The following is a 15073-nucleotide window of genomic DNA, read 5'->3' as shown; positions in this document are numbered from 1 at the left end:
CCCGGCTCCGCCGCCCGCCCCCGGCCCCGCCGCCCGCCCAGCGCCGGCGGCCCCGGGAGATGGTGACACATGAAGCGCGCGGGGAGGACCATGGTTGAGAGGACCAGCAAGTTCCTGCTGATCGTGGCCGCATCCGTGTGCTTCATGCTCATCCTGTACCAGTACGTGGGGCCGGGGCTGAGCTTGGGCGCGCCCAGCGGCCGCCCCTACTCCGAGGAGCCGGACCTGTTCCCCACGCCGGACCCGCACTACGTGAAGAAGTACTACTTCCCGGTGCGCGAGCTGGAGCGGGAGCTCGCCTTCGACATGAAGGGCGAGGACGTGATCGTGTTTCTGCACATCCAGAAGACGGGCGGCACCACCTTCGGCCGCCACCTGGTGCAGAACGTGCGCCTGGAGGTGCCCTGCGACTGCCGGCCCGGCCAGAAGAAGTGCACCTGCTACCGCCCCAACCGCCGCGAGACCTGGCTCTTCTCCCGCTTCTCCACCGGCTGGAGCTGCGGGCTGCACGCCGACTGGACCGAGCTCACCAACTGCGTGCCCGGTGTGCTGGGCCGCCGCGAGAGCGCGCCCAACCGGACGCCCAGGTACGGCGCTCTGCGGTGCGGCACCGCGCGCTGCGACCCGCGATCCCCCTGCCCGCACCGTGCCCCGCATCCCGCCCCGGTCTCCCGTGCGTGGGGGGCTCTCTGTGGGAGTGCTCCTAAAGACGGTGGCTCCTATCTGAACCTTCAGAGGTGGTGTTCGCGTAATCCGGCACACCTCTGTGCCGCTCGTGCCACGAGTTTTGGGGTTTTTAACCGAGCACTGTTCCTCCGTATCGATGCTTTTGATCGCGGCTCCGTCTCCTCTTTGCCTTGAAGTTTCCTACGCTAACATTTTCCTGTGCCATGTGCTCTGTGTCTACGTGCATTGTTAATGCCATACATAATCCCATTACTGAAAAGTGACCTTTAAGAAAGTGCCATAGCATCGCTGCTGCTTTCTCTCCGCGTTCCCTAAAGCCGCTTGAAGCATTTTCCTCGCGCCTCAGCCGCGGGGTTGCCGCTGCCCGCCCCGGTGCAGCCGGGTGGGACGGAGCCGCTGGGCCGCTCCTTTGTGGCACCGGCAGCGCCCCGAAGCAGCTCGGGGGAAAGCGCCCCGAACCACCGGGCTGCGCTCTGCCGAGGTCCGATGAAGAATGCGCAACGTTCAAATCTCATTTCCAAAAAGAAGTGAGAAAGTGCCGTCTGGTGAACCTTGGCACTTGGCTAGCAAACCATTAACCGTACAGAAAAACCCGTGCGGGTCAGCAGATCCCATCAGTGCCTTGCAGTTGGACTTGATGATCTTGAAGGTCTTTTCCAACCTGAGCAGTTCTGTGATTCTATGATTCTATGATTCGTGCGTCCTTGGCGGTCGTGTGCCAGATGCTGCAGTCAGCAGCCCCGGTACCACGCTGCGGCTATGGGTCCCCGTGCCTGCAGGGTGGGAAGCGGCCGGCAGCCCCTTCGTGCAGAACACGGCGTGCTGAGCCCCAGCAGCTTCTCACCTCATCACAGTGCTCTGTGCTGCTTGGTTTTGGAGCTCCAAGAGCTGTTGGCTTCATAGCTGTCTTCGTTTTGTGACCATTCCTGCCCTGTTCCTTCTGTGTGCCCAGAAACAGTTCTGCTGAGTGCAGTCTCCCTGCTTCCCTTTAATCTATACTATCTATGCTCCATTCCCAGCAGTGTGAGAGCTACAGTGTGCACGCTCAGATAACCGAGGGTTTATCACTGTGGTCGGTTAAAGACACACTGCGATGTGCTGGGATGTTGGTGCAGTGGGCAGCTGCTGCCTGTTTCCATAGCAGTGCTCCAGGACAGCGCTGCCTCGCACTGCAGTCCGGCTCAGTGGTCACCCTCTGAAAAGCTGTTCCATCCCTAGAACTGGGATTACGGCAGGCCATGCTTGTTTAACATAATGTGGCTGATGGGGTTTCTTGCTCAGAAAACACTTGGTCTTGCGTTATGCCTCTTACACTAAGAGCAATGCAACTTTATTTCTCCATTGTGAACGCTGTATCTTGTATGGGGAATCAGAACTGTTTTACGTGAGGTGCATTAGAGGGGCTGCTGTGCGTGATGGGTCTGAACTGCGAAAATCTCTCTTTTTTCAAAAAAAAAAAAATGCAGCAAACACCCGTTCAGGCAGGGTTCACTCAGATACCACTATTATCCACTCAATTTTTTGGAGTGCGGGCTTTGAATTCACTTTTAAACTTGGCGTACCAACCCCTGCATTTGCTCCTTACCGCTGAGTTTAAAGCTTTGTTCCTCAAACCCTATGTTTGTCCTGCAAAGCAAACCCGCTGACTTGTGCTCGCAGATAAATCTCCCTCCCTTCCTGTGAGTGCTGGAAAGCATGAAGGTCATTCAGCATTGCCCACATGTACAAATCATGAGCTTAGAGCTGTTAACTTTGCAAGGAATGCGGTTTTATCACTGCACAGTGCCCTATTGCACTACATTCCATAACCTGTGCAGGGTACATAAATTTACAATGCAATTGTTCTTTTTATTGTTCTGCTGCTCTGTGTTAGACTTAATGACTGGGAGCCTTGGATTTCCAAAGAGGGCATTTTTTCCCTTTTTCTTTTTTTTGTGTTGATAAACAGCCAAAGATGGGTGTTTTAGCTCTAATGGGCCAGCACGCTTCTTAAAAAAAATAATAATAATAATACATTACTGTGCCATTTTACCCCCCACCCCCCTGTGTCTTTTCCTGTTTTGTATTCAGAGGACTCCTAGACAGGCATTTCTTGAAGTAAATGTTGTGCTTTGTGCAGTGGGTTTGTTTGGGCCGTGCAGTGTGGGGCCCTGTGGGGCTCATAGCTCGGGGCTGGCTGCATCCATCTGTTCCGCTGGCTGCAGTGTTAGTAAAGGGCAAATTCCAGACTTTGGGAATGGAGACTTGTTCAGTCCTTGTGCTGCCGGGCCTAAATAACTGCTGGGAAAGACTTCTTAAAAAAGCAGATAACGCTGGGACTTGTTCTTTGAGTCATCGTGATGATATTTTTAAGAAAGCAGGGGCTAAGCACTTTCTGTGAGCTGCTCCCTTGCATTTGCCTCACCCTAATGCTGCGAGAGATACCATCTCCTCCGCTGACTCCAACACAAAGCCACGCTCCACTGTCAGCGCCGTTTGGGTGCTGGGGGACACCAGGTTGGTGCCCTCCCACCTATGTGCTCCTGGCACTCGCAAAACCGGGTGCTCCCCTGTTGTCCTTGCAGGTTATCAAACCTGATGGGCCCAAGGTTTAGAATCTCTCTCGGATAAAGCTGTTTACAGCGTATGTTTTGGTTTGTTGCTTTGTGTGTTGGTTTTTTATTTTTTGAGAAACCATTAATGGAGCTCAGCAGTTTGTTGGCGTGGTTTTCCCAAAGTGAGAACTTTCACAGCTTCCAACTGCAGATTGTCCCCTTGCTGGGATCTGTTCTTGATGAGGTTTTTATTATATGTGTGTTTAGGAGCTGTGGAGACACATTGTCAAGAGACCAACTGTTTGCAAATGGAGGGCCCTTCCAAATTGCTTCTGTAACATTAGCACTTCTACGAGCTCAGGCTTATTCTTCGTGGAGCTGTGTGCTGGGCTGGTGAACACCCATCTGCAGAGAGCGAGGGATGCCTTTACTCACTTGGTTGGCCCCATCTATTTTCTCTTACAGATTGGTTGGAAGTGTCAATATAAACCTGTTTTCCGTGGCCTGGTTCTTCCCTTACGTCCCCAGCATGTGGGGTGCTGTGCAGCCCCGGGTCCGACACACAGCCCCGTCTCTCTTGCATCCAGTTGTGCTACCCAGAAAGCAGCCCATCAGTTCTGAAGGCCAGAGCATTCTGTGCGGAAGATCTTTACCTTGTTGTAACTAAAAGTAGCTGAAAATTTAAACTCTCAAGCAGCTGCCTTAAACTTAAGGTATTTTATTCATTTGAGCCTAATACTTTTGGATAAATTATTGTTTAATTACTTTTTTTTTCTTCTGTTGGCAAAGCAAGAGGATGTGACCTTAGATACATCCCTGCTTGAGCGTATGCTTTTATTGTCTTGATTTTGCATAATTGTATGCATTTGGCTGTATTTCATTGCTTTTTACATAAATGTGGTGCCATAACATAGTCATTTTGTTTTCCTGCCTCAGAAGTTTGCAGATACTTTCTAACCAGATGTCAGGTTTGGCTTTTTTACCTTTGTCCTTTCCCACTTAGCAAATAAAAATATATGCTGCTTTGGGTGATGTTTGGATAATCACTTTTTCTTTTTTTCAAACAATACAGAAATAATTACTTTAAAAGGGCTGACTTGAAATGTGATGACCCAACTGGATGCTGTGTGCAGTGCTGATTTAGATACCTCCGTTGCCTTAGACAAACGGTCTGCTGCCCCTGCACAGCTGATACACTCCACCACATTCCTTCACATAACTTTTTGGAGTTCAGTTGCTTAAAAATTACAGTCTACAAAACTGTGAAGGATGGTGGTTGGAGTGGTGCCTGCTTCCAAGGCTCTGCTGACAGCCCTAGTGTGTGCAGTTGAGGTGCCAAGTAGAGGTCCCTCCCACTCTTTGCCACTCCTTGAGCACTTTTGGTGCTTGTATGTCTCTTCCAAACTGGTGCAACCTTGAGCATGCCGCCTTGGGATCTCTGCATTTAGGAACAAGTACCTGTGATTTAAGAAAATTGGAGTTAATTAAAACTGTAGGGGCGTTTAGGTAGAAAATAATGTGCTCTGCAGGTGATGGCACTGATAGAACAGCCGCAGGCTTACTGGTGTGACTGGGTAGGGCACGTCTGGGTATGTCTGGCTTCCTGGCAGGATGCTGGCAAAGGCCTTCAGTCGGATATTAGGATGTGAACTGGTGGAGGTCATCTTGCCTCTTAAGAAAACACCGCTCAAAGAGATTACGTTTTAGCTCAGAGATTACTACTGTTCTGCCTTCCTCCAGCCATCTGTTCCTCCCAGGAGGGAGGGGAGACTAGCCTTCCCTCGGGCACCCTGCTTGCCCCACATCAGGGCTGGGCTCCCCATGGTCAGCACCCAGCAGAACCTTCTGGCTACTTGCTGTCTGGATTTGCAGGTCTGGAGTTGACTTTTTGGTGAGTTTGTTTCAGAGGTGAATTGGTGCTGTGCCCTGAATTGTATCTGTAAGTGGTGCTCACACTTCCCACTCCTGCCAGCACTCTGGGGAACTCTGTGCCAGCATGTCCCTCGCCCAGAGGTCAGTGCCCGCAGTGACGGGCAGAGCCAGCAGAGGGGTCACCTGGGCTCTACAAATTTGTAATAGTAATGCTTGAAATAATATTTTGTCAGTGAACACTTGGGCTTCTGCTTGCATTAGAAAAAGGAAAGCAGCACAGCTTATCTTTATTTATGCTTGTATTTCTGGGAAGTATTAGAACAGAGAAATTTTCTTTTACCAACTGAAGTGATATTTACCAAGCAAAGATACAGCATGGACTTTAATTCCTAATAATCACAACTGTGATAGCTGCTGATACCATCTTGCTTGATATGGGTGGAAGGAAATGATACTTCAATATCAGAAGTTAATATCTTCCTAAGCAAAGGCAGGGATATAGTGTGCATGGAGTGCAGGAGGAATGCGGAGCTGATGGAGCCCAGTGCAGCTTCTCCTGTTTCTGAAATGGTGGTTGGCCTTAGAGCCAGTGACAAAATTTTTATTTTCTCAGATGGAATTAAAGTAGGGATTGATGAGGAAAACTTAAGAACTAGCATCAATTCAAGGTGACGCAGTCTCTATAAGTGCCATTTGGCGTATTTCTGTTCACCCCTCTACTGTTTCCATAACAGAGTACTTTGCTGAAAATCCAGTCTGAGAACCAGTCTTGAAGAGTCCTTTGAGGATGATTACGGTAAGGACACAAAGAGCCTTTAACACCTGTTGTGTAGCATGTCAAGTTTCAGACCTGAAGAGGATACTTCAGTGAGTCTGGTATGCTGCTGCCCAAGGAGAAGCCTCTCACCAGCGCGTGGCTCCTGGAGTGGGAGATAGCTCATCACTAGGAAAACTGTTTTCAGGAGAGGTCTGTGCTGAGGGAGGTTGTCAAATGAAAAGCACATCCTTGATACGACTTCGTTGTTTCTGTTTGTATTCAATGGTGCACACACATTCTCATTGCTGTGCTTCACCTTAGATATGTGATACGCTGGGCTCAATGCTGCTGCATCCCTACAACCTGCCACGTATAGCCAAGGATATGAAATGTTCTGGGGTACCTCCGTGTTGATGAGGCAGCCAGAAAGGGCTGGAAAAACTTCTGTTGTCCTGAATTTCTTAGTAGTACTAATTATGTAGTGCATTCACCTATATACCTCTGCATACAGCTACTGCACTACTGTGAGCTATGTAGTAAATAGCACCTGCTGCTATGTTCATTCACAGCCTAAGACAGCTCTTAAGTGGGCTGCCTTAAAGCTGGCTTTGCCTAGAGTCTTAGACTTACACTGTAATGTACAGACCCTTCATGCCCAATGACTTCCAGAACCAACTGGTTTCTCAACACTCTACTGCTACCTCGCTCACTGCTTCCCTCCCTTCCCCTCCGTTAATGGTGAATTCTACATAGCAGCTCACCTATATTTTTATAGAGGAAATATTTCACAGTCTCCTGCCAATTTAAACAAGAAAACAGTGATTTGCAATTAAGTTTTTATGGTGTGACATTGCATTTTGCTGCTACACCTCACTGCAGATGGAAACTTTATCTTTCTTCTTTCAGAGCTCTTCCATGCAGTGGGGGGAGCTCTCTGAGCTTCCTGATCCATCTTTGTGTTTTTACCAGATTTTCTCTTTGGTTGATGTTAGCCTTGAAGTACTAAGGAATGTAAGGTTTTCTGGCCAAACAGCCTTGCTTGAAGTTTCCAAATGTCTTCTCATTGTCTGATGTTGGGTCTGTTGAAAGGAGCCTGGCTTTTGGAGAAGTGCTGAAGTAGTACCTTGTAAAAACTCCTTCCATGTATTGGAGTTATTCCAAACTTTAGCCTTTGTTCTTGTGTTAATTAGACATACATGTGCATAAGATACCTGATCACAGGGAGATATTCAGAGTTTGGAAAGATTTTGTGAAGAATACGCATGATTCTTTCTTACTTTTATCTTAAACATCTGAGAGAAAAAATCTTTGTGTTTTTTTTTTCCTCTCAGGTCTCTTAGAAAAATAAAATGTCCAAACAAGTACTGTAAGAATAGAATTGACTTTTTTTTGTTTAAACTAACAGCGCTTACTGCCTGACCTGCTTGCTCTCGGTAAAGATTTTACTTAGGTTACCTGTGACCCTATATCAAAGCATTGGGAAAAAATCGATGCCTCATAGCTAAGACAAACAGCAGCAGCATGCTGACTCATCAGCTTCCTGGCAGCTTTTGCTTTCCAATTGGAGATGGGGAAAGAACGAGGAGCACAGGAATTGCAGAGTGTAATCATAATCAGTCAGCCATCCCTTCTGTTAACATGCCTTAAATCAATCAAGACGAGATTACCTTCTGCTACTCTCTCCTTCTTCTCTATTGTTTGTACCTCTTTTTAGGTCTTCGGAAAGAGAAGAGGCAGATGTGATGTGTGTAGTTCTTCACGGAGGAAGGCTGGACAGTCTATTCCTGGCTGATGAACCACGTGCAGTAGGGGCCGCTTGGGTGAAAGTCCACGTTAAGAGAAATACCTCATCCATTGTATACTGTACAAGAACGCTGGTGTACGTGCTTAGAAGCCCTTTGCAGATCAGAGAATGCCTTGGCATTTTTTCCTAGAGGGACAAAACTGGATCTTGGTCTTTCTTCCAGTTCTAAGTGTATGAGTGGAGTTCCTATCACTGATCCTACAGTTGTGTTACTGTTGATGTTATTCTTTATAATGCATACAAGGTAAATAATCTCAAGCCTTTGTCTACCTGGAAGTTTTCTTTTCTTTTTTCACCAATTTCCATAAAGGTTTAGAAACAATAATAATCTTCCTAATGTGTACGTGGTCTGTCTCCAATAGAGCCTTAGACCTTCTGGCCAAAGAATTCAGAATTGATTTCACCTTCAGTGTGGTGAGGTCCTGTATTTTTAACAACCACAGTGTGTTACGTGTATCAGGACTCCTACCATTGCCACCAGTGGGTTTGATATCACTTTAGAGACCTACTTCTGTCTAACACTTCTCAGTCACAAGTTACTAGAGATGGGGCTTGAACTCTGTGTTAGCCAGCAGTCCCCACTTCCATCATGTCTTTAACTTTCAGGTGCATTCAGTCCTGCTTTCAGATATGCCCAGTCCACTTATCACATAAATTCAGCCCGCCACTGTGTGAGCATCTTCCTCCTCCTCTTGTTAGTCATGATGTGAATGTAGTTCACATTTACCATTCGGATGCATGTAAGTGTTTCTGAAGCCGAACGGATGAGCAGCTTGAGGCATAACATGACAAGAAGTCACTACAGAATTGTCCCGTGTTTTCTATATTTAATTCAGATTCTGCTTGTGATGGAGAGAGTGGTCTTACTCCAGCACTGTGAACCACTCTTCTCCCAGAAACAGAGAATCCATGCATCTATTTACAAATGCTTCTCGTGTCTTGGAACGTTTATTTATGTTTTCTCTTGTTCTGCTTTTCAAAGAGCCTCCTTTTTAAGGCTTGCAAAAGATAACTCTGCCAACATTAGAAACAACTGTTAATCTCAACAGTCAAATTTAATACAGTCAATACACTCAAATCTTTTGAGTGAGGTATTACCGTCTTAGGATGAGCCTCAGCAGTACTCAGAAAGGGTTGTTTTCATGACTTTTACCAAATTGGATGAAGCTGACACCTGCTTATGGAGCCAGTCATGTCTAGCAAATGCACGTGTTGCAGATATTCAGAATCAGCAAATGGCTGTTTTCAGCAGCCACTGCACGTTAGCCAGTTACCAGTTTTCAACATGGAATATTCATAAGATAGACAGGCTCCAAGCAGGCAAGTGGGCTAGCAGTTTATATGAGAGTGTAATTTTCGTTTTTAAGATAATGTTGACTCCAAGTGTTAAAATAAAACAAAATTGCAGAATGACACAAGTTTTGATATTTTTTTTTTAAATCCTGTTGTTACTGCAAAAGTTAAGAACACTGTAGTGATGTTGTGACTTGGACGTGTTAAGAAGAGACTAAAAAGAGCAGCCACAATGTTATTAGCAAAAAATTCTACGTACACCTTGACTAGGATTTTCCTGTTGCAGGTGGTATGTTAGTTAACAATAAAGCCGTTTGTTAAATAACCATTAAGTCTTTGATTTTAATGGGGACACAGTTTACCTTTCTGGCCTGTGTTGAAACAGACACATGCTCCACCAGATCTTTTTGCCTTGTGAGTTCTGCAGGACTTGACACTGAAAATGTGTATAATTCTTTAAAGGAATCATAACTAGAGAGCAACATGGAAGAAAAATACTTGACAAGTCTAGTGTGAATAAATATAGTATATATATACCTCAGGGTGTGAGACTTAAGCGTTAGCTTAGGAAATGTTAAAGATTTTCATCTCTCGCCTCACAAGAAGATCACATTTAGATCTTTAACTAGCAATTGCAAAGTATATATTCCAGTAATATTATTTGGGTTAGTCCTTGGAACAATTATTTGGCAAGTGCCATGCAAACAGCTCAATCTTGGCTGTCCTGAGACAACTGAAAAGGTCCAGGTTTTGTCTGAAAGCTTTGCATGCTGTGATGTGCTGCTGAGAGCAGCTACTGTGATGCAGCAGCGCACTGAAGAAGGGAATTATCTTTCCTCTGCAGCCCAGCTGAAGCTCAGAGGAGTTTCAGAAATCAGGAATACCACTGAGAAAGGGATCAGCTTGCAGTGGCCATGGCACAGAATTCTGGCGTGGTCCTTTCAGTCTTCCCAATCTGAGAAACAGGTCGCTGCATGGTAAGCTAGTGAGGTGGTCCATGAGTAAAATGGGTAGATGGCTGCTGTCATACATGGTGGTGTGTGAGGAAAAAGAATCATATCTGTGCTGTCTGGGGCTGGTTTTGTGTGTCCCAGAACATCCTGATTGCTGTAGAATGGGCTGACTCTGCATGGCTGTCATAGCCATTGGGTTAGTATGTGTCAGTCTTCTGCTTTCTTTACTCAGAACATCACTGAAGTCCTCTGGACTAAGCTCATAACTTCTTACATAGGTGCTAACCTGCCATGGCAGCAGTTCCTGTGAAGAAATATAGCTGCAGCTGCCTGAAGTGTTTCCTAGGCACTCAGAACAGTGGCTATCAGCAGGAGAAACACACTTGCTTTGTCTGACCCTTTGGGATGGGATGGTGAAAGCAGTGCTATTTACTCAAGTACGGTTTCACCCACTGGAAACTGGTAGGAAGCTGTCCCTCCCATCTCCATCCCAGCAGAAGGCCCAGCCAGGGGCATGTGAGCTGTGTTACACAGACAGGATTGCAGCCCCTTACTAGGTACTGCAGGGCACCTAGCAGAAATCCTTTCTAACACGCTGGCTGTTCTGACTTGCTCAGACATGTTTGTAGGTTTGTTTGACCGTGCTGAGGCTGGGTTATGCGCACAATTTGCTCATCTAGCATTCATGTTAGTGAGCTGTAAGGTGATACGTAAGTGCAGGGGGACGCTGTGTGCTGGAGCTGCTCAGCACAGGCTTTGCCCCTGCCCAGCAGCTGAACCCCGTGCCCAGGAGCTGCTCACTCAGGTTACCAGGGGCAATGTGGCACTCCCTGCTCCCATCATGGAAGCGCACAAGCTTCTCCTTTGTGGCTGGCAGCAGTGTGCAAAGGAAGCAGCACCAGCAGCAAATGCCTTTGGCGCGTGAAAATGGAAGCTTCTTGCTTCCATGGGTGTTAGTCTCATGTTTGTGAACAGCGCAGCCATCATGGTGAAGGGGCAGCAGAGAATCTGGGGGCCTGCTTTTCACATCCAGTGAAAGGGCTGCTTGCCAACTGACCTGAATGATTTCAGTAGCAGTACGATTTTCTTGTATTTTCTAGTGGATGTACTGCCTTGGTAATAAGTTGCCTGCGGAAAAGTACAGAAATTCTTGTGTCCCATTAGTTTCACAGGCTCATAGCCACAGATGAAGAAGCTGTTACCTAGCAAAGGTGTGTAAGAGCTGTTGCTCTTGAAGAACATAGGGATGGGAAGTGTGCGCACGCATGGTCTGTATCTTCTAATTCCTTTGCAGTACAGCTGCTCATCTCTGTGCCACACTGAACCAGGATACTATGTGTTCCTTTTATTAATACAGAAAAGAGGCAAAGGGTAAACAGCTTGCTGTGATACTGTAACACCAAATCTAGGGTTGCAGTGCCTAGTTGAGCTCAGCCATATGCTTACACCAGTGGGTTAGGCAGGGTTGGGCAGGATGATCTTTGCTGTCTCAGGATCTGTCAGAGGAGTGAGCCTGTGCTGGGCAACAAGGTACTGTGTGAAGGCTTCCTCTCCCTCAGTCAGATAAGTAAAGATCTTCTAAATTGGTTTTGTAAATATCCTGGAAGAAGCACAGAAGTAAATCTTGCTGCAAATTGTCCTCTGCCTGACTACTTCTATTTGGAAATAACCTCCCCTCGAGGCTTTCTCTTGAAAGGCCTGCTTGACAAGAGCTTTTTCTTTTTTGTGCTCTCGTGTTGACGGAGGAGGAATTGATACTTGAGGTGTAGCTGGACAAAAGTGACAATATAAATCGTGATGGAAAGGGTGCAGCTGCAGTTTATAAAACCTGCTGGATGATCAGTGGTTTCCCTGCATGCCTGGTGGATAGCGGGTGGTGAGATGAAGCACTGGCTGTCAGCACAACACAGCTGGAAATCCTGCAGGAATTGGAGGGTGGATTTCTTGGATGTTTGGGAGACGTGGTGCTGGGCCTGCCAAGTGGTTCAGACAGGATGAATCCCCCTCTTTCCTAACTGGGGTATTTCCTGACTTGTTAAGCTATTTGGGGATTGTGGTGAAAAATCTTGTTTTCTGGGTTGAAGCCTTGCCAATCCCAAATCTGGAAGTAACTGCTTATGAGAACAAAAGAACAGATACATCTGTCAACTCTACTGTTGCAGGTAAGAGAGAGTTAGAGACTTTGCCTAGTTCAAAAAGGGCTGGAGAGCAGCTTTCTCTTGTGGAAGTCAGTAGAATTACATGCCCAAGAACTGAAATGCCTCTTTACTCCTTCTTTTCATGAGGATGTGTTTGTGTTGGGATGTTTACGGAAGTTTAAACCAAGTTAAAATAGATAGGTTAAGTAACTCTAAACAAGCTGCTGTCTTGGGTAATTCTAAAAATAACATTGAATAATCTGCACAAAAAATTCTGGTACCGTTCAGACCCAGAGCTAGTGAATTCCAAAGGTGCTGGATATGAAGTTCTCGTGTATTTCAGGATTGAGTGTGTATTGAATGATTGAATGATGTAGTGTATTCTGCTCCAATACTCTTGTCTCCTAGAGAAAAAAAAAACCCTCTCTTTCACATGGAGTGGTCTCTCTGGGGTCAGTGAGGAGAGAATACGAGGGGGAAGTGACTGGGTGTTAACAACTTCCCACAGGATAAAGGACAAACAGTCCTCCCTTTAAACAAATCCAGTTACTGGGTGTGAGTAGCAGCTCTGAACTTTGGTGGATTTTTACAATTAAGAATACAGGCTTCGTGCTCCAGAAGACAATTAAACAAGTGTTTATAGTGGTAAAGGAGCTCAGAGAAGGAGCTTGTTACACCAATTCATTCTGTTTATTGGCCTTTCTTCCCCCTTTCCTATTTATAACCCATTTAAATGTGACTAATGGCTAAAGCTAGAACTTCACTACCTGTCACATAATCTTTTTTTTTCCACCCTGGTGGATGATGCAAGTTGAAACAAAGGCCTTGTTGTTTAAGCTCCCTTTATAAAAGCACACAGGCATCCAAGACACGCTTTTAAATCACACCTCTGAGTTTGTATGGGAAAACTGTCGGCAAGTTTTGAGAAATTCATTCATTCTTTTCAGCACACAGCTGATGGTAGTGCAGGAAAGGGAGGAGGAATGGAATGGTATTTGTAAGTGGTGTGCTTGGTTAGAGATGGGATGGGTACCTCGAGGTTGTATAAGGAGATATGGGAGCTTCTTGCCCCCAGATCCCCAGATCAATGCAGGACACGCTTAAAGTGCTAAAAGCTTGTATCCATCTGTTTGGTAGTTTGAATGTGGTTCTTAGGTGACAGATGTCCTCTCTACAAATGCAGCTCTCAATATGGCACTAAATAGACCCCTCATTCTTTTGCAGTCTTAGTTGAGCACCTAAGATTGAATTAGATGAAGTGAGCTATGTGTGTGGCTGAGTCATTCATGATGTTATAAAGCTCCCTCTGATGATTTCTGATTTGATTAGCAAGCCTCTCCTGTCATGCGAAAGTGCTCCTCTGCCCTCTGTAAATAAAGAAGTGGTGACAGAATGGGACGCAGGTACTGAGTATGTCACATTTGTTGAATCGTGTCTAGAGCAGTGTTGAAACTGCTCTAGAACAATCCTGAGTTCTGTTAGCTGTCTCACTCCAGCGCATTAATATAAGGAGTATCCAAACTGGAAGTATCCAAAAATGTCTAACTTCAACTTACTTTAGAGATACTGCCTCAACGACATGCAGAGTGGGAGCAGAAGCCCAGCATTTGAAATGGGTCTTCTGGATGTAATCACACCTGGAGTCACTTCAATAGCTTGGGAAGGTACTGAGCTCTTATTTTTCCTTTCCTTTTAATGGCAATATTGCAGAGCAACTGAAAGCTCTGAAGAAGTTTTTAATAAAGATGGAACTGTCAGCTTGCCAGGCAGGCAGGAGCAGCTTTCTGATTGCAGGAAGGCACAGACAGGCACTGTGTTAGCACCAGAATTAAAAGTAGATCTGGACTTTAAACATGAAATTCAGGTTCTCAGAATTTCTGTAGTCAAGAGTGTGAAGTCCAGGCTGCTTTTTATAGCAGAAAGGATGGCTCTGAAGGAAGAGGCATAGAGGTGTGACTCCAGGAACACAGGGTGTGAGCTGCTGGAGAGGCCCAGCTCTGCTAGTAGGCCTCACTCTGACTGTGGGACAGAAACATAGCCACTTTTTTTTTTAGTATTATTATTATTTTTACACACGCAGCATGCTGTAAATTCATGTGATAGCATACATTGAAATAATACTTTGTAAAACGCGCTGAGTTGGGGTGGAGGGGAGCTGCATTACTGCAGTGAGCCATCTGGATCCCAAGGGAGGTCAGTGAGCATCTCTGCCACAGGTTCTCACTGTGTTTCTTTTGGTTCCAGCAGTGCTCTTTGCCGGTAGTGGGAACTGTGTGAGCACTACAGATGCGGGCACATGGCTAACCCTGAGAAAGATGGAATTGGCTGATTTGGCTTGAAGCCGCGGAACTAAATGAACCTGTTGTGGGATTCATAGCCACTGAGGAGGGAAGTGTGGGTTTAGTTTCACCAGTTTAGGGCTGAAATCCAAGCACGGATAGCACTTGCAGTTGATGGTCCCAGGAGAGGTGCTCTGGGGACCCCTCAGCGGTTTAAGGGCCAGGGTTGGACCGGCCCCGCCAGCTGTCTGAGCTCCAGTGTCACTGCAGGCCATACTGCTCCTTTCTGGAGTGGGCAGAAAGGGCTCCTCTGACAGAACAGAGGCTCGAGTTCTCACAGCATGCAGCAGTTGGCCTTGCTGGCTGCCAGACGGGCTCTGGTGTAATTAATCTTTGTCTGGCCGTGTGTGGTAGGGCTACCTGGAATTATGTGCTGCCTCAGACTACGTCCTGGAAGAAGGCGGAGGTGGCAGGAGAACACTGCGAGGCATCTTGGCTCGTTGGCCAAGAACCTCCATTTGCGTTTAGGCTTTTCCTGGCTGAGTTCTGTACATCCTCAGTGAGGTTGCGCTCTTACTTGGTTAAGTTTGTATGGTGCTGTCTCAGACAGGTTATTTCCTGGGTTTGGCTGGTACACATCCAGCTTTCTGTTTCTACAGAGATGTGGGAGGCTTAGGCTGTGGGAAGCTTGGTCGGACACAGTACACATGCCAGAAGTTCTGAAAAAGCAACTTTTGGAGCAGCGCCTTTGAGGAG

General features: G+C 46.5%; 1 protein-coding gene across 1 annotated transcript in view; it reads left to right on the top strand.

The window, feature by feature from the left end:
* The window catches only part of HS6ST1 (heparan sulfate 6-O-sulfotransferase 1), a 170789-nt gene continuing 155722 nt past the window's right edge, over positions 7–15073 (top strand). Inside the window, exon 1 of the mRNA XM_021393830.1 lies at positions 7–587. Coding sequence (XP_021249505.1) covers positions 70–587 — 518 coding nt within the window. The 5' untranslated portion in view covers positions 7–69. The remainder of the gene's footprint in view (positions 588–15073) is intronic.

The sequence above is a fragment of the Numida meleagris genome, chromosome 4 (genome assembly GCF_002078875.1).
Source record: "Numida meleagris isolate 19003 breed g44 Domestic line chromosome 4, NumMel1.0, whole genome shotgun sequence".
Taxonomy (NCBI): Eukaryota; Metazoa; Chordata; class Aves; order Galliformes; family Numididae; genus Numida; species Numida meleagris.
The sequence above is the reverse complement of the archived record's forward strand: the minus strand, read 5'-3'. Positions and strand labels throughout refer to the sequence as shown.